The sequence below is a fragment of the Mesoplodon mirus genome (assembly GCF_964341445.2).
Source record: "Mesoplodon mirus genome assembly, chromosome: 6".
Lineage (NCBI taxonomy): Eukaryota > Metazoa > Chordata > Mammalia > Artiodactyla > Ziphiidae > Mesoplodon > Mesoplodon mirus.
In genome coordinates, this window is record NC_138982.1 from 144877164 (window position 1) to 144903490 (window position 26327).

The 26327-nt window shown below is 44.7% G+C and overlaps 1 protein-coding gene across 2 annotated transcripts in view; it reads right to left on the reverse strand.

The window, feature by feature from the left end:
• Nucleotides 1–1420: 1420 nt before the first annotated feature.
• Nucleotides 1421–26327, reverse strand: part of HSF2BP (heat shock transcription factor 2 binding protein) — an 86862-nt gene continuing 61955 nt past the window's right edge. For both annotated transcript variants that reach the window (XM_082624503.1, XM_082624502.1), the window contains exon 9: nt 1421–2498. In XM_082624503.1, the coding sequence (XP_082480629.1) occupies nt 2290–2498 (209 nt within the window). In that variant the 3' untranslated portion in view covers nt 1421–2289. The remainder of the gene's footprint in view (nt 2499–26327) is intronic.

Genomic DNA, 26327 nt, shown 5'->3' on the forward strand with positions numbered 1-26327 from the left:
TCTGCGGCATGTGGGATCTTCCCAGAGCAGGGCTCAGACCGATGTCCCCTGCACCGGCAGGCAGATTCCTAACCACTGCACCACCAGGGAAGTCCCTGATTTTTGTTTCTGATTTTAAAATTCACAAGAGACCTCAGATACTGCCATGTACATGCTTTTATGCATACTTTTTAAACTGAGTTTTCTTTAGAGCTTTAGATGCAAAAAAAATGAAGAACCCATTTTCCCCTTGACCTTCATAAGAAGAGCAAAAATATTAGAAAGGCCAGTCGCTCCTTAAAATTGGCCTTAAGTACTTTTCCTGTGATATACATTCAAAACATGTATTTAACATATGTTTCTTTTTTTTTTCACATCTTTATCGGAGTATAATTGCTTTACAATTGTGTGTTAGTTTCTGCTTTATAACAAAGTGAATCAGTTATACATATACATATGTCCCCATATCCCCTCCCTCTTGTGTCTCCCTCCCACCCTCCCTATCCCACCCCTCTAGGTGGTCACAAAGCACCGAGCTGATCTCCCTGTGCTACGCGGCTGCTTCCCACTATCTATCTACCTTACGTTTGGTAGTGTATATATGTCCATGCCTCTCTCTCGCTTTGTCACAGCTTACCCTTCCCCCTCCCCATGTCCTCAAGTCCATTCTCTACGTCTGCGTCTTTATTCCTGTCCTGCCTCTAGCTTCTTCAGAACTATTTGTTTTAGATTCCATATATATGACATATGTTTCTTGCTTAAGGAGCTTTCATAAGAACTCCTGCTGTCCTTAGCACTTTAAAATTAGGAGGAAAAAAAACCGTATCCTTCTTAATCACATCCATCTACTAATTACCTAAACTATGCAACATTCATGGGTTTGGCCCAGTTTCATTTTTCTCTGTAAGCCACTGATCCCATCTTTGGCAGGAAAAAGACCCTGCATTTCTAGAGGCAGCACAACTAATTATCCGAGTTTATCTCCTGTTAGCTTTTATCAAAGAAAATAACCAAAATGAAAATGACACTATGCTAGAAAAGAACAAACACACAACATCCTCAATTTTATTTGCCAATCAACAGGACCTTACAGAGCCACACAGCACAGATGGACCAATCTCTGCCCCTGTGAATTTTAAACTGCCTTTTAACAACATTTCTCTGGTTCTGATGAGCCAGGTTCCACAATATGTCGGCTCGTGAAATTCAAGCAACTGTGCCTTCCTGTAAGCTCCTTCATTCAGCCTCAGCCATAAACTGCACATTGCCTATAAAAGAAACATGAAGCTATTCCAAACTGCCACGCATAGCAGAAACAGCGTACAAATGTGTATGGGACGCCTGCAAGTGTGTTTTTGCTCCTACAGGATGCCCAGAGACCACGGGCCTGCAGCGTCATCCTGAGGGACACAGCACGCGCTGCTGTGCCTCTAAGGGGTGCCAGAGAGGGAACCGCACTCACACGTCGCGACACCTGTGAGAAATGGAGCACATCCTCCTCTGTTTTCTGCGGTTGAGAAGGACACATGATGAGGGGACCTGGTACACATACCCGTGCACATTGTTTAAAGAACTCCAAGCAGCTGCATGTGCTCTAATCTGTGAGGCCCTTGTCATGATACTGTTATATGAAACACTGGACTCCTGAGCTTATAGCCAAAGGACCCAGAACAACGTGAGGAGAGATTTTTCCACCAACCACGCGTATGCGTTGTAGTATATACCTTCCTAACATCAAGTTTACAATGTTTCAGAAAACAACAGTTGTGGCGTACCAATGGTTCTTCTTCCTTTACTCAGAAATGAAAGAGGCACAGAAATATCGAACTAAAACGTCCAATATCATCTGGAATAGCAGGTTCACCGGAAGGTTTAAAGGTAAACTTGAACTGGGGCGGGGGAGGAATTAATTATAATTATTAGAGAGCGAATGAACTGTTTTTCAAGAAAGGTATCTCAGGAAAACGCTGACCAACGGGGCAGGCGGTTATTCAACCTTCCGCTTTTAGGGGGGAACCAACAGGTCTCAGGGCCTCCTGGGCAGCAGGAGCCGCTCTGAGAAGGCCCTCTTCCGGATGCAGCTGACATGGGTCTTCACGGAGGAATGGACCCTTTCTCAGCCTCACCTCTGGCAAGGTTAACCAGCCACCCACAAAAGCACGTTCACCTCCAGAAGCAAGTCGGATGGGCACATCTCAGTACACAGCCATCTCTAGGCATCACATTTGTTGTCTGTAACACATGGCACACGGTTGGTGGCTTTAGAAGACAAAGTGGGGACCCAGGGAGAAGACGTGGCGCTGAGCACCCCTACGCATCATGCTCCCGAGTGCGCAGGTCCTCCAGGAGCTCCTGGGCCACGGCCTGCAGGTGAGGGTTGCGGCTCTTGGCCATGGCCAGGATGCGCTGCAGGGGCAGGGAACTCTGGAACTCCGAGGCCATCCTGGAGAAGACTTCTGGCTCCAGAACCACAGACTGGACAAGGCGCAGCACATGAAGACACACCTCTGTGTCTGGATCTAGGGGGAAAGAGGTAACGCTTCTGGTTAGAATAAAACCTTCTACAGGGACCTTGGGGCAGAATCCACCCCTCAGGGGTTCTTGGTCTCTCTGAATGATGGATGTGACAGTTTAGTAAACTATGAGCTGACCCCAAACAGTGTCACTTGTTGATGTAAAAGCTTAGCTCATAAGAGGAGCATGACAATATCACCCTCTAGTAACATTCCACCTTCAAACATTACAATCACGTAACTTGAAAATGCTGAACTAAAAATATGAGGGCTTTTCAGGTCGTTTTCTGTAATTCTGCCCAGTTATAAGATTGTTTTAAGAGGTATTACTTCATTTTCACTCCAAGTGCAGCAAAGCCCTGAGAGACCACATACAGATATGGCATCTCTTCAGGTCACTGAGTTCCGCAAAGTCACAGCTGCAACACTCAAGGTGAAATCCATTTTCCCGTGTGAATGCTCTCTGGAGTTACAGAACCTGACAGCCCTGTAGCAACCACTAAAAAGCAGCTGAACTGAAACAACAGCCCAACACAAGTTATAACCTTTAACCACCGGGGATCCAATTCTCCTTACCATGTCTCTCTACTGGGAGCCTTAAACATGCCACTGATTCTTGATTAGATATTGTAATTGGAACCAGACTCAAAATCAGTACCTCCTTCTTAGCACTACACTTTAAACACCTTTTAAGAAGTAAGTGGACTGAGAGAGTAGACTGAGCAAACCCTCAGTGGGAACTGCCACGGCACCAAGGCCCCCGGAGTCCTTCCCCACTGAACGAGAGCCACCAGGGCTCAGTGAAGACTGCTGTGTTGGGAAGCGGAAGAAAACCCTGCCCTACCCTGGGCCCAGACCGTTGAAGTGCTCCTATTTGGGGGAAGGGGAAGGAAACTTGCTCTGGTACAAAAACTGCCAAAGACACAGGCAGAGCGGCTGCCACAGGGAGGAGGACAGGATCCTGGGGAAGGCGCCGCTCAGATGCAGGTGGATGGGAGCCGAACCAAAACAACAGAGAACTCCCCTGCGTCCTCCAGCGGCCCAGCAAACACCCAGCGGCCAATAGAAGCAGGCTACGGCAGCAGCGGGAGGGGCAAGAGGATGGAAGGAGACCCCTCCTGAGGCACAGACCCAGTGGGAAGGCCTGCAGCTGGGGGTGGAGACCGACAAAGGACTCTGGCAACTCAGTCCTCACCTGCAGCACAAGGAAGGAGAAGACTGGAAACCAGCGGCACAGAGTCACCACAGTGACAAAACCCACACCAGCCCAATGCCCACACCGACAGCCCCGCAGAGCAGGAGGTGTAAACACTCTCTATGTACCTCATTCTCTCCTGCAGAGGTTGGTGCACTGTGGCCCAAGGGCCAAATCCAGCCCAGGACCTGTTTCTGCACAGGCTGTGAGCTAAGGTTGGTTCTTACATTTTAAAGAGTTATCTTAAAAGAAAACTAAACAGAAGAATAATATGCAACAGAAACCACACATGACGCTCAAAGTTCAAAGTATTTAATAGCTAGCTCATTACAGGAAAAGTTTGCTGACCTCTGCTCTACTGCCCTCCACACAATGCCCAACACTCAATCAGAAATTACAATGACACAGCAAGGGAAACAAAACCCCACTGCAGTAATAAAGTAATCAGCAGAGCCAGACTCAGAGATGACCCAGATTTAGAAACAATTAGAAAAGGAATCTGAAGTAGATATGATTAATAGATGGGAAAGCACTGTTTTACGGTTCTTGCGCTATACCTGAAGCAGTACAATGTTATTTAAAGATTTTTAATGTTTCAATTGAAAATCTTCAACTAACTGTGATTAATATAATTAATTAATCACAGTTAATTAAAGATTATATTGTAAACCCTAGGGAAAATACTAAAAAGAGTTTTTAAAATGTAAATGATAAGCCAACAGTGCAGTTAAAATAGAATATTAAATACTCAATCCAACAGCGGACAAAAAAAGAGGAAAATAGAAACAACTAGTAATATTTCTGTACTTCTATATACATTAGATGAAAACTGTATAAACACACTGCTTAAAAGACAGAGAATGCACAAAACGTCAAGACCCAATTATACACTGTCTACAAGACACCCAAGATAAATATAAAGACACAGGTTAAAAATAAAAGAATAAAATCATGCCATGCAAACACTAATCAAAAGAAGTCTGCAGAGCCTATATTATTATCAGACAAGGTGGACTTCAGAACAAAAAATATTACCATGGATAAGGAGGGATTATAATTGTATAATTATAATTGTATAATTATAAAGAAGTTAATGCATCAAAAAGACATGACAGTCTTAATTAGGTATGTACCTAACAACAGAGTTTCAAGAGAAACAAAGCACAATATGCTAGAAATCCAAGTGCAAATAAATTCACAATCAGAGGTTGGAAACTTTTTTTTTTTTTTTTTTTTTTTTTTTTTTTGCGGTACGCGGGCCTCCCGCTGCTGTGGCCTCTCCTGTTGCGGAGCACAGGCTCCGGACGCGCAGGCTCAGCGGCCATGGCTCACGGGCCCAGCCACTCCGCGGCATGTGGGATCCTCCCAGACCGGGGCACGAACCCGTGTCCCCTGCATCGGCTGGCGGACTCTCAACCTCTGTGCCACCAGGGAAGCCCAGAGGTTGGAAACTTTAATACTTTTATTTCCATTACTGATTTTAAAAAAGAGAGAAAATCAGTGAAGATACAGAATCCCTGAACAACACTATCAACCAACTTGACCAATATACATTCAAGAGGATTCAAAGTACATTCTGTGATCACAAGGAATTAAGTTAAAAATAACAGAAATACATAATAAATAACAGAAAATAACAGAAATACAAAATAAATAACAGAAAAATATGTTTAAAAATCTCCAACTATTTGGAAATAAAACAACACACTTCTAAATAATGTATGGATCAAGAAGGAAGTCATAAGGAAAACTAGGAAATACTTTGAATGAAATGAAAATGAAAACACAGTATCATAATTTATAGATGCCGTTAAATCACAGCTTATCAGGGGAAATTACAGCACTGAATGCTCATATTGGAAAAGAACAAAGGTCTCAAATTAGTTACCTTAGCTTTCATCTTAAAAAAAAAAAAAAGAAAAAATCAAACCCAAAACATGCCAAAGGAAGGTAATAATAAAGAGCAGAAATCAATACAAAGGAGGACAAATAAAAAACAACTGGGGAAAAAACAGTAAACCCAAAAGGTGACCCTGTTAAAAAAAATCTATAAAATTGATAAAACTCTAGCCAGGCTAAACAAGGAAAGGGGGAAGGAAGAAAGGACAGACAGATTACAAATTTGGGGAATGAAAGAGGGGAAATCACTATAGAACCTACAGATATTAAAGGAATAATAAGGGAATATTATGAACAAATTTGTGCCCATACATTTTGCAACTTGGATGGAATGGACACACAGCTTGGAAGACATAAACTACTAAGATTCATTCAAAAAAAGAATCTCTGGAGCAGGGGACATCAGGCACAACTGAAGATGGAGGTTCTGTCTGGAAAACACATTGGATTAAGCTAAAACACACCCACAAATTCTCAGAGGCTCCTTCTTCCCCGTCTCCGTTGCTAGAGTTGGATGAGTCTTCTCTGGGCAATCTGAGCAACCCAAGAGGAAACATCTAAAGATACTGACCTGTGGGTTCCCAGTGAATGGCTGAGAATGGCTGAGCCAGCTCACAGTACAGTGAAGTTCACAAGCCCCACTCACATGCTCAGGGCTTCCAATCGGCATTATAAATCCCACCCTTAAACACAAGCAAAAAACGATGTGTTACCAGACACCTGAGAAGAAGTTAATTATCATTTTCAACAAAAACAAAAGGAGGGCCAAAGAAAGACTATGCAATGAGAAGAAAACTTTTTTTTAAACTTTATTCATCTCCTCCTCAAGGAGATTTTTTAAAAGTTGTATTATCCATTAAGCAAGAATGGGATGCTATTTTTTTAATTCCAAAAAAAAAAGGCAGCTGGAAATTAAGTGCATGATAGTAGAGATGAAGACTTCAATAGGCAGTATGGAAAATAAAGTAGAGGAAATCTCTCAAAAGTGGTACAAAAGACAAAGGGATGCAAACACTTCCAAAAAAACTGAGGAGGAGGGAATGCCTCCTAACTGATTTTATGAAGCCTATATGACCCTGATACCAAAACCAGGCAAGGACAACACAAAAAAGAAAACTGGAAGCCAATATTCTCTGATAAACACAGATGCAAAAATCCTCTATAAAATATTAGCAAACTAAATACAAAAAATACATTAAAAGGATCATACACCACAATCAAGTGGGATTTATTCCAGGGATGCAAGAATGGTGCAACATGTTCAAATCAATCAATGTGTTACATGACATTAATAAAATGAAAGGTACAAATCATATGATCATCTCAGTAGATGCAGAAAAAGCACTTGACAAGATTCAACATTAACTTATGATAATAACTCTCAATAAAATGGGTAGAGAAGGAACATAACTCAACATAACAAAGGCCTATGACAAACTCATAGCTAACATCAAACTCATTGGTGAAAAACCAAAAGCTATCCCTAAGATCAGGAAAAAGACAAGGATGCCCACTCTCACCACTCTTATTCAACATACTATTGGAAGTCCTAGCCAGAGCAATTAGGCAAGTAAAAGAAAATAAAAGGCATCCAGTTTGGAAAGGAAGAACTAAAACTGTCACTGTTTGCAAAAAAATGATTTTATATAGAGAAAACCCTAAAGATTCCACACACACAAAAAAAAACTGTTAGAAGTAATAAACAAATATAGTAAAGTTCCAGGGTATAAAATCAATATTAAAAGATCTGCTGGGGGCTTCCCTGGTGGCGCAGTGGTTGAGAATCCGCCTGCCGATGCAGGGGACACGGGTTCGTGCCCCAGTCCGGGAAGATCCCACATGCCGCGGAGCGGCTGGGCCCGTGAGCCAGGGCCGCTGAGCCTGCGTCTCCGGAGCCTGTGCTCCACAACGGGAGAGGCCACAACAGTGAGAGGCTCGCGTACAGCAAAAAAAAAAAAAAAAAAAAAAAAAAAAAATCTGTTTGGTGTCTTTACACTAAGAACAAACTATCAGAAAGAAAAATTAAGAAAACAATCCCATCTTTAATTGCAACAAAAAGAATAAAATACCTAGAAATAAATTTAACCAAGGAGATGAAAGACCTGTCCACTGAAAACTATAAGACACTGTTGAAAGAAACTGAAGAAGACACAAAGAAGTGGAAAGATATCCCATGCTCATGTATTGGAATGTTATACATTGTTAAAATGTCCATATTACCTAAAGCAATTCCTATCAAAATTCCAATGACATTTTTCACATTAATAGAACAAACAATCCTAAAACTTATATGGAAACACAAAAGGCCCTGAATAGCTAAAGCAATCCTGAGAAAAAGAAAAAAGCTGGAAGTATCACATTCCCTGATTTCAAATTATGCTACAAAGCTATAGTAATCACAACAGTATGGTTTGGGCAGAAAATCAATGGATAGACAGATCAATGCAACAGAATTGAGAGCCCAGAAATAAACCCACACATAATATGGAAAATTAATTTACAACAAAGGAGCAAAAAACATAAAATGGAGAAAGGATAGCCTCTTCAATAAGTAGCGTTAGGAAAATTGGACAGCCATATGCAAAAGAATGAAACTAGACCATTATCTCACACAACACACAACAATCAATTCAGAATGGCTTAAAGATTTGAAATGAAGACCTCAAACCACAAAACTCCTAGAAAAAAAAAACCAGTACATTCTTTGACATTGGTCTTAGCAGTATCTTTCTGAATATGTCTCATCAGGCAAAAGGAACAAAAGCAAAAATAAACAAATGGGACTACATCAAACTAAAAACTTATGCATAGCAAAGGAAACCATCAACAAAAAGAAAAGGCAACCAACCAAATGGAGAAGATATTTGCAAAGCATGTATCTGATAAGTGGTTAAGATCCAACATATATAAAGAACTCATACAACTGAGTATAACACACATGCTCACACACATAAAAACCTGATTTAAACATAGGCAGAGGAGCTGAACAGACATTTCTCCAAAGAAGACATACAGATGGCCAACAGGCACATGAAAAGATGTTCAACATCACTCAGTATGAGGGAAATGCAAATCAAAACCACAATGAGGTACCACCTCGTGCCTGTTAGAATGGTTATCATCAAAAAGGCAAGACCTAAGTGTTGGTGAGGATGTAGAGAAAAGTAACCCTCATGTACTGTTGCTGGGAATATAAACTGGCGCAGCCACTATGGAAAACAGTATGGAGGTTCCTCAAAAAATTAAGAATAGAACTACCAAATGACCCAGCTAGTCCACTCCTGGGTATTTATCCAAAGAATAGGAAAACACTCATTTGAAAAGATATCTGAACTCCTATGTTCATCACAGAATTATCTACATTAGCCAAGATATGGAAACCTAAGTGTCCATTGATGGATGAATGGATAAATAAGATGTGGTGTGTGTATGTGTGTGTGTATATATATATATATATATATATATATATATATACACACACACACATATATATGTGTGTGTGTGTGTATAAATATACACACACACACAAAGGAACACTACCCAACCATAAAAAAAGATGAAATCTTGCCATTTGAGACAATATAGATGGACCTTTAGGGTATTATGCTAAGTGAAGTAAGTCAGACAAAGACAAATACTGTACAGTTTCTCTCACATGTGCAATTTTTTTTTTTTTTTTTTTTTTGCGGTACGCGGGCCTCTCACTGCTGTGGCCTCTCCCGTTGCGGAGCACAGGCTCCGGATGTGCAGGCTCAGCGGCCATGGCTCACGGGTCCAGCTGCTCCGCGGCATGTGGGATCTTCCCGGACCGGGGCACGAACCCATGTCCCCTGCATCGGCAGGTGGACTCCCAACCACTGCACCACCAGGGAAGCCCCATGTGCAATTTTTTAAATGAACAAACCAAATCAAACAAAAACAACCACAGAGAACAGAGTAGTGGTTACCAGAGGGGAAGTGGGTGGGGAAGAGAAAAATGGGTAAAGAGGGTCAACTGTATGGTGACAGATGGAAACTAAACTTTTGGTGGTGGGCAAGCTGTAGTGTATGCAGAAGTCAAAATATAAATTTGTACACATGAAACATATAATGTTATAAACCCATAAAAAATAAATAACTAAATCTCTTTAAGAGAAAAAATTCCTATTGGCATTTTTTCCAGTGTTTGTCCTTTTTAAAAAAAATTTAAAGAATTTTTTTTTATTGAGGTATAGTTGATTTACAATATTAGTTTCAGGTGTACAACATAGTGATTCAAATTTTTATAGATTATACTCCATTTAAAGGTATTATAAAATATTGGCTATATTCCCTGTGATGTAAAATATATCCTTGTAGCTTATTTATTTTATACATAGTAGTTTGTACCTTTTAAACCCTACGCTTATCTTGCCCTTAACCTGCCCCTCTCCCCACTAGCAACCACTATTCTTTTCTATATATCTGTGAGTCTGTTTCTGTTTTGCTATATTCATTCATTTGTTGTATTTTTTAGACTCCACATATAAGTGATAAAACAGTATTTGTCTTTCTCTGTCTGACTTACTTCACTAAGCATAATGCCCTCCAGGTCCATCCATGTTTTTGCAAATGGCAGTGTGTGTGTGTGTGTGTGTGTGTGTGTGTGTGTGCCACATCTTCATTATCCATTCATCCGTTGATGGACACTTACGTTGCTTCCATATCTTGGCTACTGTAAATAATGATGCTAAGAACATTGGGATACATATGTCTTTTTGAATTAGTGTTTTTGTTTTCTTCAGATATATACTCAGGAGTGGAATGGCTGGATCATGGGCTGGTTCTATTGGGTTGGCTGGAAAGTTCATTCGTTTGTTTGAACAAACTTTCTGGCCAACTCAATATCTTTAGCTTTGAGGCACCTCCACATTGTTTTCCACAGTGGCTGCACCAATTTATATTCCCAGCAAGCATACAAGAATTCCCCTTTCTCCACATCCCCACCAACATCTGTTATTTGTGGTCTTTTTTTTTTTTTTTTTTTTGGTGCGATACGCAGGCCTCTCACTGTTGTGGGGATGCGCAGGCTCAGCAGCCATTGCTCACGGGCCCAGCCGCTCCGCAGCATGTGGGATCTTCCCAGACTGGGGCACGAACCTGTGTCCCCTGCATCGGCAGGCGGACTCTTAACCACTGCACCACCAGGGAAACCTTCTGGTCTTTTTGATAATAGCTATTCTGACAGGTGTGAGGTGATAGCTCACTGTGGTTTGGTTTGCACTTCTCTGATGATTAGCAATGCTGAGCATCTTTGCATGGGTCTATTGGCCATCTGTATGTCTTCTTTGGAAAAATGTCTATTCAGGTCTTCTGCCCATTTTTTAATTGGGTTCTTTGTGTTTTGATATTGAGTTGTATGAGCGGTTTATATATTTTGGATTTAATCCCTTATTAGTCATATCATTTGCAAATATTTTCTCCCATTCAATAAGTTGTCTTCATTTTGTCAACAGTTTCCTTTGCTGAGCAAAAGCTTTTAAGTTTTGTTTTTTGTTTTTTTTTTTTGCTGTACGCGGGCCTCTCACTGTTGTGGCCTCTCCCGTTGCGGAGCACAGGCTCCGGACGCACAGGCTCAGAGGCCATGGCTCACGGGCCCAGCCGCTCTGCGGCATGTGGGATCTTCCCGGACCGGGGCACGAACCCGTGTCCCCTGCATCGGCAGGTGGACTCTCAACCACTGCACCACCAGGGAAGCCCAGCTTTTAAGTTTAATTAGGTACCATTCGGGGTTTTTTTTGCTTTTGTTTCCTTTGCCTTAGGAGACAGATCCAAAAAAAATATTACTATTATTTATGTCAAAGAGAGTTCTGCCTATGTTTTCTTCAAGGAGTTTTATGGTTTTGAGTCTTACATTTAGGTTTTTAACCCATTTTGAGTTTATTTTTGTATATGGTATAAGAAAATGTTCTAATTTCATTCTTTTACATGTAGCTGTCCAGTTTTCCCAGCACTACTTATTGAAGAGATTGTCTTTTCCCCATTGTATATTCTTGCTTTCTTTGTCATAGATAAATTGACCATAAGTGTGTGGCTTTACTTCTGGGTTCTCTTTTGTGCCAGTACCATACTGTTTTGATTACAGTAGATTTGTAATATAGTCTGAAGTCAGGGAGTATGATTCCTCCAGCTCCATTCTTCTTTCTCAAGATTGTTTTGGCTATTCAGGGTCTTTCTGTTTCCATACAAATTTTAAAATTATTTGTTCTAGTTCTGTGAAAATGCCATCAGCAATTTTGATGGGGATTGCACTGAATCTGTAGCTTGCCTTGGGTAGCATGGAAATTTTAACAATATTAATTCTTCCAATCCATTAACATGGTATATCATTCCCAACTGTTTGTGTCATCAATTTCTTTCATTGGTGTCTTACAGTTTTCAGTGTACAGGTCTTTTACCTCCTTCATTTTATTCCTAAGTATTTTATTCTTTTTGCTGTGATTGTAAATGAGGTTGTTCCCTTAATTTCTCTTTCCTATAGTTCCTTGTATAGAAATGTAATAGATCTATGTATATTAATTTTGTATCCTGCAACATTACCAAATTCACTGATGAGTTCTAGTAGTTTTTTGGTGGTGTCTTTTCTGTGTACATGCATCATGTCATCTGCAAACAGTGACAGTTTTACTTCTTCCTTTCCAATTTGGATTCCTTTTACTTCTTTTTCTTATCTGATTGCTGTGGCTAGGACTTCCCCAATCAGTATTTTTATTTGACATACTGGGGAAAAGTGTCAGCTTTACAATATAGAATCTTCTCAGCCAAAAAAGGATTTATCTTTCCATTTATTCAAGTTTGTTTATCTTCATCAATAGAATTTCTCATAAAAGATAAAAAAAAATAAGCAAAGAGATGAACAATAGGAGAAAAAGAAGAGAGGCCCAACACCAAATATTAGATATTCCAAAAAGAGAAAACTGTGTCAGCAGATAGGACATCACTCTATAATGATTCAGTAATTCAAAATAATTTTTTAAAGATTCCTAGAATCAAAAGATATGTTTCTAAGCTGAAATGTCCCTTTCAGTTTCCAGCAAAATTGATAAAAGTTACATCTAATACACCAGGCGTATCAACATAAAATTTAAGTTCAGAAAATGAAACAAAGAGAAACTTCTACAAGTTTCCACAGGGAAAACATACCATATACAAAGAATGAGGAATCAAAACTTCTCAACACTGGACATTAGAAGATAATGGAATGTTGATTTCAAAATTCAGAAATAAAAAGTAATTCTAACCTGGAATTCTATACCCAGCCAAACTCTGACTATTATAGGTGAGGTAAAATAAAGACATTTCAGAATAAGATATCTTAAAAATTTTGTCTCCTCAATTATACTTCAAAAACAAACAAACTCAGAAAAAGATCAGATTTGTGGTTACCAGAGGCAGGGAGTACAGGAAGAGGGAATTGGATGAAGGTGGTCAAAAGTACAAATGTCCAGTTATAGGATAAATAAGTACTAGGGATATAATGTACAACATGATAAGTATAATTTATACTGCTGTATGCTATATATGGAAGTTAAGAGAGAAATTCCTAAGAGTTCTCATCATAAGGAAAAAAATTTTTTTCTATTTCTTTAATTTTGTATCTGTATGAGCTGATGGATGTTCACTACACTTACTGTAATCATTTCATGATGGAGGTAAGTCAAATCATTATGCTGTATACCTTAAACTTATACAGCGCTGTATGTCAACTACATCTTAATAAAACTGGAATAAAATTTTTTTAATTAAAAAACTAAAATAAAACCACAATAAAATAGGGCTTCCCTGGTGGCGCAGTGGTTAAGAATCCGCCTGCTAATGCAGGGATCACAGGTTTGAGACCTGGTCTGGGAAGATCCCACATGCCACGGAGCAACTAAGCCCGTGCGCCACAACTATTGAGCCTGCGCTCTAGAGCCCGTGAGCCACAACTACTGAAGCCTGTGCGCCTAGAGCCCGTGCTCTGCAACGAGAAGCCACTGCAATGAGAAGCCCGTGCACCGCAACGAAGAGTAGCCCCTGCTCACCACAACTAGAGAAAGCCCGTGCACAGCAACGAAGACCCAACGCAGCCTAAAATAAATAAATTTACAAAGAACAAAAAAAAACACAATAAAATAACCCCCGTCAGACTGGCTAAGGTGAAGAAGGCTGACAGTAGCAGGGGTGGTGAGAATGGAAAGGAGCCAGAAGGCTAACATGCTGTCGGTCAAATTTACACTGGGTACAACCATCTTGGAAAACAGCCCTGCACAAGCTATACAGTTGAAGACACACACTTTCATAGACCAAAACTTCCATTATTATTTTTTAATATTTATTTATTTTATTTATCTATTTTCCTTATTGTTTTGGCTGCGTCGGGTCTTAGTTGCAGCCTGCGGGACCTTTCCTTATGGCGCACGGCCTCTTCTTTGCGGCACTCGGGCTTCTCTCTAGTTGTGGCGTGTGGGTTTTCTCTCTCTAGTTGTGGTGTGTGGGCCCCAGGGCACATGGGCTCTGTAGTTGTAGCATGCAGACTCCGGAGCATGTGGGCTCTGTAGTTTGTGGCATGCAGGCTCTGTCGTTGAGGCGTGCGAGCTCAGTAGTTGTGGCGCGCGGGCTTTAGGGGTCCCGTGGCACGTGGGATCTTAGTTCCCCAACCAGGGATCAAACCCGTGTCCCCTGCATTGGAAGGTGGATTCTTTACCACTGGACCACCAAGGAAGTCCTGAAACTTCCATTTTTTGTAATAGACACCCAACAGGAAAATATGCACGTTTACCATAGACAGGCACAAGAATATCTGGTGCAGCATTATTTGTAAAACCCACAAACCTGAAACAAGTCAAGTGTCCAATCCAAATGGTAAATGGATAAACTCATATAATGAAATATTATACAGCAGTGGTTCTCAACTGGGGTGGGGCACTTAGCCCTGCAGGGAACATGTTTGGTTGTCACAGCTGGGGGCGGGAGTGCTACAGGCACCTAGTGGCAATACGGCAATGAACAGGCAACAGCACCAGGAACCCACAAACAAAACGTAAATGAGGACGCCGACACACAACATGAGACTCCACTGACGTCAAGTTCAATGCAGGAGGGAGCAGCAGGGGTCAGGAGGGACAAAGGGATCCCCGAGTGCTGGCGACTTCCCACTCCTCAGCCTGGGGGTTTTAATAAGTGCTGCTTGCAACAGTTCTCTCAGCTTGGCCTGTATGTCTTGTGTACTCTTCTCTAAATATGTTACATCTGTTAAACTTATTTTGATAAAGGAAGGAAGGGAAAAAGGAAGAAAGGGGAGAAGGCAAGGAGGGGGAGAGAAAGAAAAGTAACAACTTGCCGAAGTCAATCCAGAGACGCTCCTCCCAACTCCTGCGGTCCACCCTGCCTACCCACCCGGGCCCACACGGGTATCTCTCCTCCCTGGACCCCTGCTCTGCTGGGAGTGTCACTGCCTGGCTCAGGTCCCAGCCTGACCACTTGATCCCTGGTAGTGATTTCACAGGGCCGGTGAGGGGACGATAGAGTGAAATGCATGTAACAAGCTCAGGATAAGGCCTGGCACAGAGCAAGCACTCAGAAATGTCACTTATCATCAGCATCTCATTAACTACTCTGTACCATCCCAAATTAGTTCTTTAAAGTCTTGCCTTCTGTGATGGTCAATTCTATGTGTCAAATCGACTAGGCTAAGGAGGCCCAGAGCTGGCAAAACATTATTTCTGAATGTGTCTGTAAGGGTTTCCTTGGAAGAAATCGGCATTTGAACCCACAGACCAGGTAAAGAAGATGACTCTCACCAGTGTGGGCGGCATCAACAACTCACTGAAGGCCTGACTAGAACAAAAAGGCACAGGAAGGGTGAATTCGCTCTGTCTGCTTGAGTGGGACGTCCATCTTCTCCTGCCCTTGGACGTGGCGCTGCTGGCTCTCGGGCCTTTGGACTTGGGACTGAACTACAGCACTGGCTTTCCTGGTTCTCTGGCTTGCAGACAGCAGATCATGGGACTTCTCGGCCCCCACAGAAATCTCCTCATATCTATCGATCTATCCACCCTACTGGGTCCCTTGCTCTGGAGAACCCTAATACACGTTCCCTGCAAATTTCAAGTTCTTGAACATGGGAGACAAGGCAGTAACCCTCACAGACCCAGAGCCGGGGCTATGTGCACCCCAGATGCTCACTGGGAGTCTCTGCAGACCGGCTGACCCTGCGCCCGAGTACCCAGCACGTGTGCTGTGCAAAGCTTGCTGGTCCGCAGAGATGCACCTGCATCACAATGAGTCCCACTGTATGCAAAGTGCCTCCAGTTCCCCAGGCAGGTAGGAGAGCCGTGGTTCATACCCTGCAGAGGGGCCCCTGCTCCTGGGAGCATGGCCCAGACGGACTGTCTATTAGACCCAAGTCTGACCATGGACAGATTCTGAAAAGAAATAATGCCAAACATGCCTTCAAAATAAGCTACACGCCACGCAGCAGCTCAGCCAGCCAAGAAATGAAATACTTACTTGGTTTTCCTTTGTTGCTTGTAGGCCTTTTTTCCTTAAGTTAAAGAAATAGGTGCCTTGAATATTAAACCATTAGGTACAAATATCTCTAAGTCCACCAGTGACATCAACTAAACTCCAAGCAGGAGTAACTCAATTCGTGCCGTGTACACTATGTGTTCCAAGTGACAAGCGAGCATTTTAAGAGCTCTTTTACTGTTTCACATCCTCTATGAATCTTCCTGGCCGTCCCTGCGCTGCCCCCCACCCAGCGTCAGCTGGTGACATCTCTCAGTGCTCACAGCACCACCGGCCCTCACCTAAATGCAAACGTGTGCGACTCGTAAGAGAAACAACACTGAGGATTTCTCTACAATTACTTCCCCGTGGTAAAGGAGGAATTCACTGGATCAAGGAGAAAATCCCATCAAAATTAAACAAAATCCATCTCCACAAGTCAACCAAAGCTTATTCTCTCATTCTCTAACCAGGAGATAGTTATTGAGCCTTAACCGTTAAGACAGATCAGACTCATGACATGTAATTTCGCCACAGAAGCCTCATCCTGAAACAGCATTTGAGTCCCTTTAGCACTCTAACATAAACCAGTGAGCAAACACTTTTCCTCCTGGCGGGCATCTCAGCACCCTCCAGCTGCAGCACCCTCCTGCCACCTGGCTCTACCAGCGCATGAGCTCTGAGAGCCCAGCACCTTGCCCTGTCTTCCCTCAGACAGTGGGTGAAAGACAAGCCTACACGCCGGGGGAGCCTGGGGAAACGAGCAGTCATCTGGATGAGCGAGCAAGGAAAACGGGAGGGCGAGTGTGCTTTGGCTGGTTGGGAGTAAACTATAAAAAGAGAGCTTGGTAAGACATGAATTTCAAGGTGACTACAAAAGGTTTGACCATAGAATCCTGTTAAATTACAAGAACAATTCAAATATAATTTGATTTTTAATTCCTCTCCACGAAAATCTAATCTACTGAATGCAACAAAACCAAACAGGAGGAAACCGGTCCCTCCGTCAATATAGTTCAACATGGCAGGAGAGGCTGGGGGTCAGCAGCTGCCCACTCCCCGGCTCCAAGAGCGGCTCTCCCGCCCAGACAGGGCATCTCCAGGGCACTTCAGAGCAAGGAGAGGAACCATTCTACCAAGTTCCAGAACTCTCACAACCCAGAGCCTGCTCTCCACCGAAGCAGTCGGCTGGGAGGGCTTCAGCTTCGTTCCAGAAATGCCATCACTGTTCAGCAGGTTTCTGGAATGCCTCCTGGAACTGCCTTCAGAGCCAGTCTGCGAGCCATTCCCAAACATGGTGTCACCGCCTTAGACGCCGACGCCACGTCCGCATGAGGACCTGGCTGCTCGTTGTGAGCCCTGCTGAGGAGCCGTTGACCACCCAGCCTCAGGCTCCCCCCGAGCGCCCCCCAGCCGGGCCCTCTCCCCTCCTGGCCTGCAGGCTACCCCGACTGCAGCTCGGCTGCTCAGGGCCGTGCGACACAGTGGCTCCGGGTCCACGGTCTTCAGGGACCTCGAGGACACCACGCCCTCTGGGCTCTCCGCCCTCGTCCCACTTCCGTCGTGCTCCCTCGGCATCTCCTCTGCTTCCCCCTCCTCTTCCTCCTGCACTGGAGACGCCGGAGCAGCCCAGGCCCGTCCTCAGAGCCCCCTCGCTCCCGGGATGACGCGGTCCACTGCTAGGCCCACGCGTGCTTCCTACACCGTGACGGCTCACAGAGTGGGCTCCAGCCCCAGCCTCAGCGTGAACTCGACCCAGAAACCCAACCGTGCACTTCGCACCCCCCCTTGAAGGTCAAACAGGCATCTCGAGTTTCACGTGCACCAAACTACTGGTTCGTCCCCAAGTCCTCCTAATAGCACCACCAGGGACCCAGCTACTCAGCCCCAAACTCAAGCATCACCCCGGCCCGCCCGCCCTCATATCCCCCTCCCCTCCAAATGGACCTGAATCCACGCACGTCAATCACCGTCGCCGCTGCTGCTACCCGCAGCCGCCACACCTCCCACCCACACCCCGCACCTGCCCCCCGGCCCCCGGCCCTGGCAGCCAGACGGAGCCCCGTGACCGCCCCTCAGACCAGGGCTGCCCTGCTCTGCCTTCACAGCCCACTCCAGGCCCCAGGGGCCCCGGCCCGACGGGCTCCCTGACCTCCTTCCTGACTCCCCTGCACCTCTCCACCGCACCGCCGCCTCACCCCTACATTCTCAGGGCCACGGCCATCGCAGGGCCTGCCCACTGCCCCTCCGCGGCCCGGGATGCCCTGTTCGCAGAACTCTGATGGCTTGTCCCCCACTTCACTCAGGGCTGCACTCACACGCCCACAGAGCAGCCCCACCTTGTGCCTCGAGGCCCTCACACCACCCCATCTTTATTTGTATTACACGATCTCCGCCATTCTGCTGGTTGTCAAGTCGTTCACCTGAATATAAGTTCCACAAGGGAAGAGCTCTGTCTTGTTCACTTCTGAACCTCCAGTTCTTAGGGCAGGCTCGGCGCTCAAGGAACACCTGTAAAATATGAGCTTCCCGAGTGCTCCAAGCTTCAGTGCACCCTGCCCGTGGCGCCAGCCACCAGGGAGGCAGGTAAAGCACTGAACCACCAAGGGGGCAGGTAAAGCCCCCAGCTCAGCAGCAGGGTCTGCAGAGGGGATGCCAAGCCCCAGCAGTGTACTTTGTTGGAGACAAAAGAAATACAACCTCTAGTCTCCACTCTCTCAACTACTCTGGGACTTTTTTCAATAAAATAGTTCCAGGCCATTAACAAGCAATAGACTAGAAAGTAGGAATATGAGTCTGTTTGTAATATCCACCGTGAGACCCTAAAGAAGGAAAGATCAGTCTTGGGGGTGGGACATCTGGAAAGGCTCCCTAGAGAGCGGTTTCTACTTTTATTCTAAAGATCTGGGAACGTAATGGGTCTAATCATTTATCACATTTCTAGTTTTTTCTTTCCAAACTCATGTTATGCCTTCAACCTTTACCAACTAAAACTCCCTCCAAATGGCTGTGAGCATCCTGGCTTCCTCCACCAGCTCATCTGTTTCTGGATCACACTCCAACACGGATTCCTCATTTCCTTCTTCCCAAAATCTCTTCTCAACTTCTTCAACACAATACTTTACACAACGGATCACACACAGAGGGAAGTGGAGAAAGGGTTCCTTAGCCCAGCTAGGAATTTGCTCCTTTTCTAAAATATACTTGCAGGGCAGATGGGTCAACTCCGACACATATGCAGAGCCTGAATCGCAACCAAATGAGTCCCCCTTCAACACATGTCAAAATACGTGAAAATAAGCAGATGTCAGTGACCATACCAGTACTACCACTGGAAAACAGACTTCTCAAAATGGTATATGATCTATTAAATGGAGGCCACGCACAAGTTCCACATTTCAAATTAAATGCAGGTTTAAATCACAAAGCCAGCAGAGCCCAGGAGAAAACACACAAGCTCAGGGTCTGGAGTCAGGGGGCCAGGATATGAACACCAAATATGGTACCTTCCTAACTGCCCAGCCTTGGCAAGTGAGGATTTCACATTCTCTGAGCCTTGGTTTCCTGGTCAGTCAATCAGGACACACACCACATCCAAGGGTTTGAGAGAACGCATTACAGAATGCACGTAAGCACGTGCTGGCTAGAGTACGGGTTCAGTACGTGCAGCTGCTAGAACCCTGGCTGTTGCACTCCCTTCAGCCGTGAGGAATATCACACACCAATGGCCTGACAGAATTTAGGCATCTTACCTGAAAGATCTTGCCAAGAGTTACCTCTTGGGTTATTTTTCTGGAAAGATTAGTTTATGGGCAGTAAATGTTAAACATAAGGGTGTTTGTGCCAGCAGCTGTTTCTGTTTCCTGTGATGATGCAGTGTGGGGAGAAGCAGTGGCAGGGTTGTGAAGAGGACGCTGTGAGCTGGATGCCCAGACAGCCTGCTCCTAAGTACTTCTTGAGGAGGAGGATGGCCACAAGCCCAAGGGAGAACATAAAGCTACCAAATCCCCTCATATTGTAATTTTCTTCGATCAACTTTTGCCCTCACACAAAGAGGAAAAAATATTGAAAGAAAAAAAAAGCAAAAAGCACCAGTGACCTGTGGAACACTATCAAGCTTGTTATTGGAGTCCTAGAAGGAGAGGAGAGGGAAGACATAAAAACATTTTGAAGAAATCATGGCCTAAAATATTCAAATTTGAGGTAAACCCCAAACCTACAGATCCAAGAAGGTAAAGGCACATCACAATCAAATGTCTGAACACCAGTGATAAAGAGAAATCCTTAGAAGCAACAAGAGGGGAAAAACAACATGAGGCAGAAAGAAAAGGTAAGAAAGACAGCAGACTCCTGGTAAGAAACCATGTGGACCAGAGGACAGGGGGCAACATCTTTAAAGTAATGAAACCTCAAGTCCCATACCCAGCAAAAATATCTTTCAAAAATAATGGTGAGTAAACACTTTGTAAGACAAACAGAAACTGAGAGAATTCTACACCAGCAGACCTGCACCCCAAGAAATGTTAAAGTGATACCAGGTGGAAACTGAGATCTACACAAAGGAATGAGAGCACCAGAAATGGTAAATCATGGACCTTTTTCTTCATATCTTTTCAATCTCTTTAAAAGGTAGCTGTTTAAAGCAAAAATAATAAAAATGTATTTTGAGGTTTTCAACATACATATGACAATTGTAAGAGAATGGAAAGGGGAAAAAGAAGTCTACTGCTGTAAGCTTCTTACACTACACATGAGTGGTATATTTTGAAGGTGGACTATGATAAGTTAAATATGTATATCTTATACCCTAGAGTAACCACTAAAAGAAATTTTTTTTTTTTTTCTTTTTGCGGTATGCGGGCCTCTCACTGTTGTGGCCTCTCCCGTTGCGGAGCACAGGCTCCGGATGCGCAGGCCCAGCGGCCATGGCTCACGGGCCCAGCCGCTCCGCGGCATATGGGATCCTCCCAGACCGGGGCACGAACCCGTATCCCCTGCATCGGCAGGCGGACTCTCAACCACTGCGCCACCAGGGAGGCCCCCAAGAAATATTTTTTTAAAAAGAGAAATAGTGGCTTCCCTGGTGGCGCAGTGGTTGAGAATCTGCCTGCCAATGCAGGGGGCACGGGTTCGAGCCCTGGTCTGGGAAGATCCCACATGCCGTGGAGCAACTGGGCCCATGAGCCACAACTACTGAGCCTGCGCGTCTGGAGCCTGTGCTCTGCAACAAGAGAGGCCGCGACAGTGAGAGGCGGGCACATCGCGATGAAGAGTGGCCCCCGCTCACTGCAACTAGAGAAAGCCTTCGCACAGAAACGAAGACCCAACACAGGCAAAAATGAATAAATAAATAAATAAATTTTTAAAATTTCACCCCCAAAATGAACTTAAAAAAAAAAAAAAGAGAGAGAAATAGCTAATAAGCCAATAATGGAGATAAAATGGAATCACACAATAATACTAAATTCATCCAAAAAAAGAAGGGTGAAAAAGAACAAGGAACAGATATGACAAGTAGAAAACAAATAGCAAGATGACACTTAAACCCATAAAAATTAATAATTACATTAAATATAAATTATCTAAATACTACAATTAAAAAAGCAGAGATTTTCAGATCAATTTTAAACATGCTGTTTACAAGAAATCCACATTAAATATACAGACACAGGTAGGTAAAAGGATGGAAATATATTTTTTAACATTTTATATATTTTTTATATATGTATATTTTACATATGCATTAAAATATACTAATACGAATCAACAGAAAGATGCAGTGGCTATACTGACCTCAAGCAAAGCAGAATTCAGAGGAAGGATTATTACCAGGGATGAGGAAGGACATTTTGTAATGATTAAAAAAAAGTCAATCTATTAAGAGGACATAAAAATTCTAAATCTTTAAGCACTTAATAATAGAGCTTCAAAACCCATGAAGTGAAAACTGACAGACTGAAAGGAAAAATAAATCCACAGTGATGGTCAAAGATTTCGATATCCCTCTCTTTTGTTTTTTTTTTAACATCTTTATTGGAATATAATTGCTTTACAATGGTGTGTTAGTTTCTGCTTTATAACAAAGTGAATCAGTTATACATATACATATGTTCCCATATCTCTTCCCTCTTGCGTCTCCCTCCCTCTCACCCTCCCTATCCCACCCCTCTAGGTGGTCACAAAGCACCGAGCTGATCTCCCTGTGCCATGCGGCTGCTTCCCACTAGCTGTCTATTTTATGTTGATAACTGACAGAACAAACAGAAAATCAGTAAGGATACAGAAGACCTGAACAACATTATCAACCAACTTGAAAGTACTGACATTTAAAGAACACACTACTCCAAAACAATAAAATACACAATCTTTTTCAAGTGCAGTGGAACATTTATAAGAGAGACCACACTTGGCGCTATAAAACTGGTCTCAGTAAACTTAAATGGACTGGAATCAGTCACAGTATGTTCTCTGACCACAGCGGAACTAAATTAGAAATCAATACCGGAAATATACCTAGAAAATCTCCAAATATTTGGAAATTAAATGTCACCTTAGATTAGAACATGTGCCATACAACATATTAAAGAGTCAGGTGGCATCACAATCCCCAGTAGTTAGAAACACTTTACATGCTGCATTATGTTCTGTACTGTTACTCAGGCGTAATAGATTTTTCGTATATATTCAAAACATACAGATGTATAAGCATTCTCTTCATTGCCAATCATCCAGGGGTCCTCAAGAGGCCACCCAGATACACCTGCAGACCCCAGAAGGCCCACGAGGTCCTGTAGGCCGCACCCCGATGCTCTGGCCTCCTCCGTCACTGCCTCTTTCTCCCACGGGCTCACTCCTCTCCTATCCCCACCCCTACACAGCTCCTGGGGTGCTCCCTCCACCTTTCCACCCCTAGCCCTCCAGCACAGTTTCTGTCCCCACAACTCTACTGAGTGTGCTTTCCCGAGGAATCCAGGGACATCTGGACACTGGATCTAATGGCCCTACTCAGACTCTCGAAGAATGCCCTGGCCCAGTTCTCCCCCTTCCCTAGGGCAACCCTACATCCATCACCAACCCCGTCCTCCCCAGCTACAGCTGGACAGAGAGGACACGTTAAGGCTCCGCCTTCCCCACCTCACTTCTTGAGCCAGCAGCCTACTTGGTAATCAGTGAGCGCTCAACATCTAGAGAATGAATGAATGAGTCCACGAGCGAGAGACTGTAGGGTGAGCGTGTTCCCTCAGCAGTCACCTGCCACGCCCCTGCAGGGGGGAGCCAAAACACCAGGGTTCGATCGGGGTTCCCCCACTTGCTAGCACTGTGACTACAGAAAAAAACACTATCTGGTGTCACGCTTTTCCCCAAGGTGACTGATGGGGTGAATATGGCCCGCTCCACACATGGCTGTGAGGGGGAGTTCCATGTGCAGTGGGCCTGCAGCTCCATAACCTGGCTGTGCAGGGCACGGCCCAGAGGACGCGGGGCTCCCCCAAGGACCTGTAAACAACGCTGCCCTCTCGGAGTGAACTGAGGAAAACCCCCACACGTGGAATGTACAGATTAGGAACTGAAGTGAAAACAGGAACAGAGAGTCATGGGCCTTGCCGCAGCCCCAAGAGGACAGACCCAAATTCCCTCCCGCACCTGCCAAATGCCGATGGGGCTCTGATCGAACTGCAGGTGATGGCCGGCTATCAGGCAGGGAACAGGACAGAGGGCACAGACAGCGTGACAGTCGTGGCAGGCACCCTTGGAGGTGGACCGTGGGAATGGAGGGGCTGGCCAGGCTCAAGCGTGGCAGGAGCTGGCAGAGAGGCAGGGTGAGGGGGGCGCTGAGGACCGTGTAGACCACGGGCCCCTCACCGGAGCCGAGCGCCGCCAAGGGACGGGTGACCCCAAGGGTTCTCGGCTGATCTGCGTCCATGCTCTGCACATCCTTTCCTCTGTTCTTACGCCCAGTGCAGCTCTGTGACGGATAGTTTGGCTTGCTAAGGACTCAGAAATCAGGACGAAGGCGCTCTGGGTGGGGACAAGAGCATCCCAGCCACTAGCCAGGAGCGCCCCGAGGTCCAGCACTCCACTAGCTCCCTGCTCTGTAGACCCAGTTCCTGTGAGTGAGCGTGACCAGAGGCGGTCCTCAGTATCCAGCACATCCTGGGCCCTGAAAGAGGGTGGAGGCCCAGACCGTGGGCCCAGTTGGTCTCTCAGCTGACGGGCTCCAGCAAGCCTTCCCCTGGAAAACAGCAAGGTCACTCACCAGGCCCTTTCAACCCGTGATCCTATCTAGCACTTAAATTCCATACAAACCAACCACCATGCTCTTGCCCCATACCTGCTGACTCTTCTGAAGGCACCCAGCAAATCTACAAGTTGGGCGTTTATCTTGCAAGCAATGGTTCTTACCATCTTTTTTTGAGTTAAAAAACCTTCTTCAAATTCTGATAAAAGCTGTGAATTAATCCTCTCCAACACCAACACACACACACACACACACACACACACACACACACACGCCCCTTGGAGGAAGCTGGCAGTCTGCTGGACAGATCTCGGTTTTCCTTGCTGGGAGACGGATGCCTTCCTTGGGACTGCCGGCAAAGGGCCGAATCAGAGCTGTTCCGCCTTCTCTCGTGCTTAGGGAGTAGCTAAGGGGGCGGCAGGACGAGCCGGCAGACACGCAGAGTTCCGGGCACCCCCTCTGCTCTTTCTCTCCGCCCGGGCCTGGGGAGCCCGCAGGTGTGCACGGGACGGTCCAAGTGCAGGAGCCACAGGAGGACTTCGCTCCCCTTCCTCACTTCTAATCAAGTTCCCACGGTGCTTTTAAAATAGCCTATTCGTATTTTCTTTCTGATTTAAAAATCAGACTCAAAATATTTGAACCTCCAGGGTTTGGTAATTTTCAAATGTTACAGTGTTTATATCACAATGCTGGTAACAGGCCATCAGCCACCGACAAAGTTCACAGCATATGAAAATACAAATCTTCGTTCAGACCCACGGGTACCTCATCCTTCTAGGTGCTAGAGAACCAACCCTTTACCCTGAAAATAAGAGCAACTTCTTTCAAAACCCGCGTGTTTCCACGGAGAAGCCGTAAGCTTGCCGCAAGAACTCCATCGTTCACCTGGGCTCTCAGGCTTCCTTCAGGAATCAAGAAAACACTGGATCTCTCCAGCTATGAGGTGGGAGGAACTGAACCCCAACTGCTGCAGGACCAAGTGTAGTACTGGCCACCCTGTCTTTCCAGAAGGAGATAATGATAAAAACAACTTACATCTGACGAGCAGTTCACCCCTTACAAAGTGCTTTCACACCCGTTACTGCCTTTTTACTTTGGGGCAATATCTCTTTACTGTCTGCAGTCAAGTCAGCCTGCCAGAGTCAGACGTCCTTCCTCCATGACTCAGGAGGATGGAGCGGACTGCTAGGGCCCCGCCGCAGAATAAGAAAACTCCTTAAGGAGCTTTCTTCCTACCTGTGGTGAACACTGGCCAAGACTGGGGCCCACGGAAAGGCAGTGGCAGGTCCTAAGGATATTCAAATCCGAACTCAAAAGTCACTTCCAGGTCCCCATGTGCAATCGTGCGTAAGGAGACCAACCTCAGACAGAGCCACTGCCCTCCTGGGTCCAGAGCTCAGTGACTTAAATTTCCAAGTGGAGAAGCGGTGAAGGTTTTGCTGTTTGTTCTACACCTTTGTGACCATCCACAGCATTAAACTCGCATTCTAAAGCACCACACTCCTAGCTGTGTGGCCTCAGAGAACCCTATGCTTCCATGAGCCTTAGCATCTTTGTGTATAAAATATACCTGCTGTAAAGACTACACAAAGCACAGTAAGCAGAGACTTTGGTCCAGTGGCCGTCACGTAGCGAGTGCACAGAGAACGTGCTGTACCCACGTGTGCTCCATTGCTGTTCACCACAGAAGCACCGTGGGTGTGGGCCCCTGGATTAAAAATAAGCCAGTCACATATATCTGACAAAACAGTACATAGAAGGCAACCCTCCACTATCACGTCTCACAGATGAAAACCCTGCCTCGGTGGTGCTGAGCCTTTTAAAGGATGATATAATTATAATCTGTCTTCCTAAGAATTAAGTACTCTGTGCATAGCCCTGAAAATTAAACATGTAAGTTACTTCTTTGGCTGAGGTTTTAAATCCCATGAAGTAAAGTGAAACATGGTTAACTCCATTTAAAAAAAAAAACAACTTTCACTGAACATTATTTGAG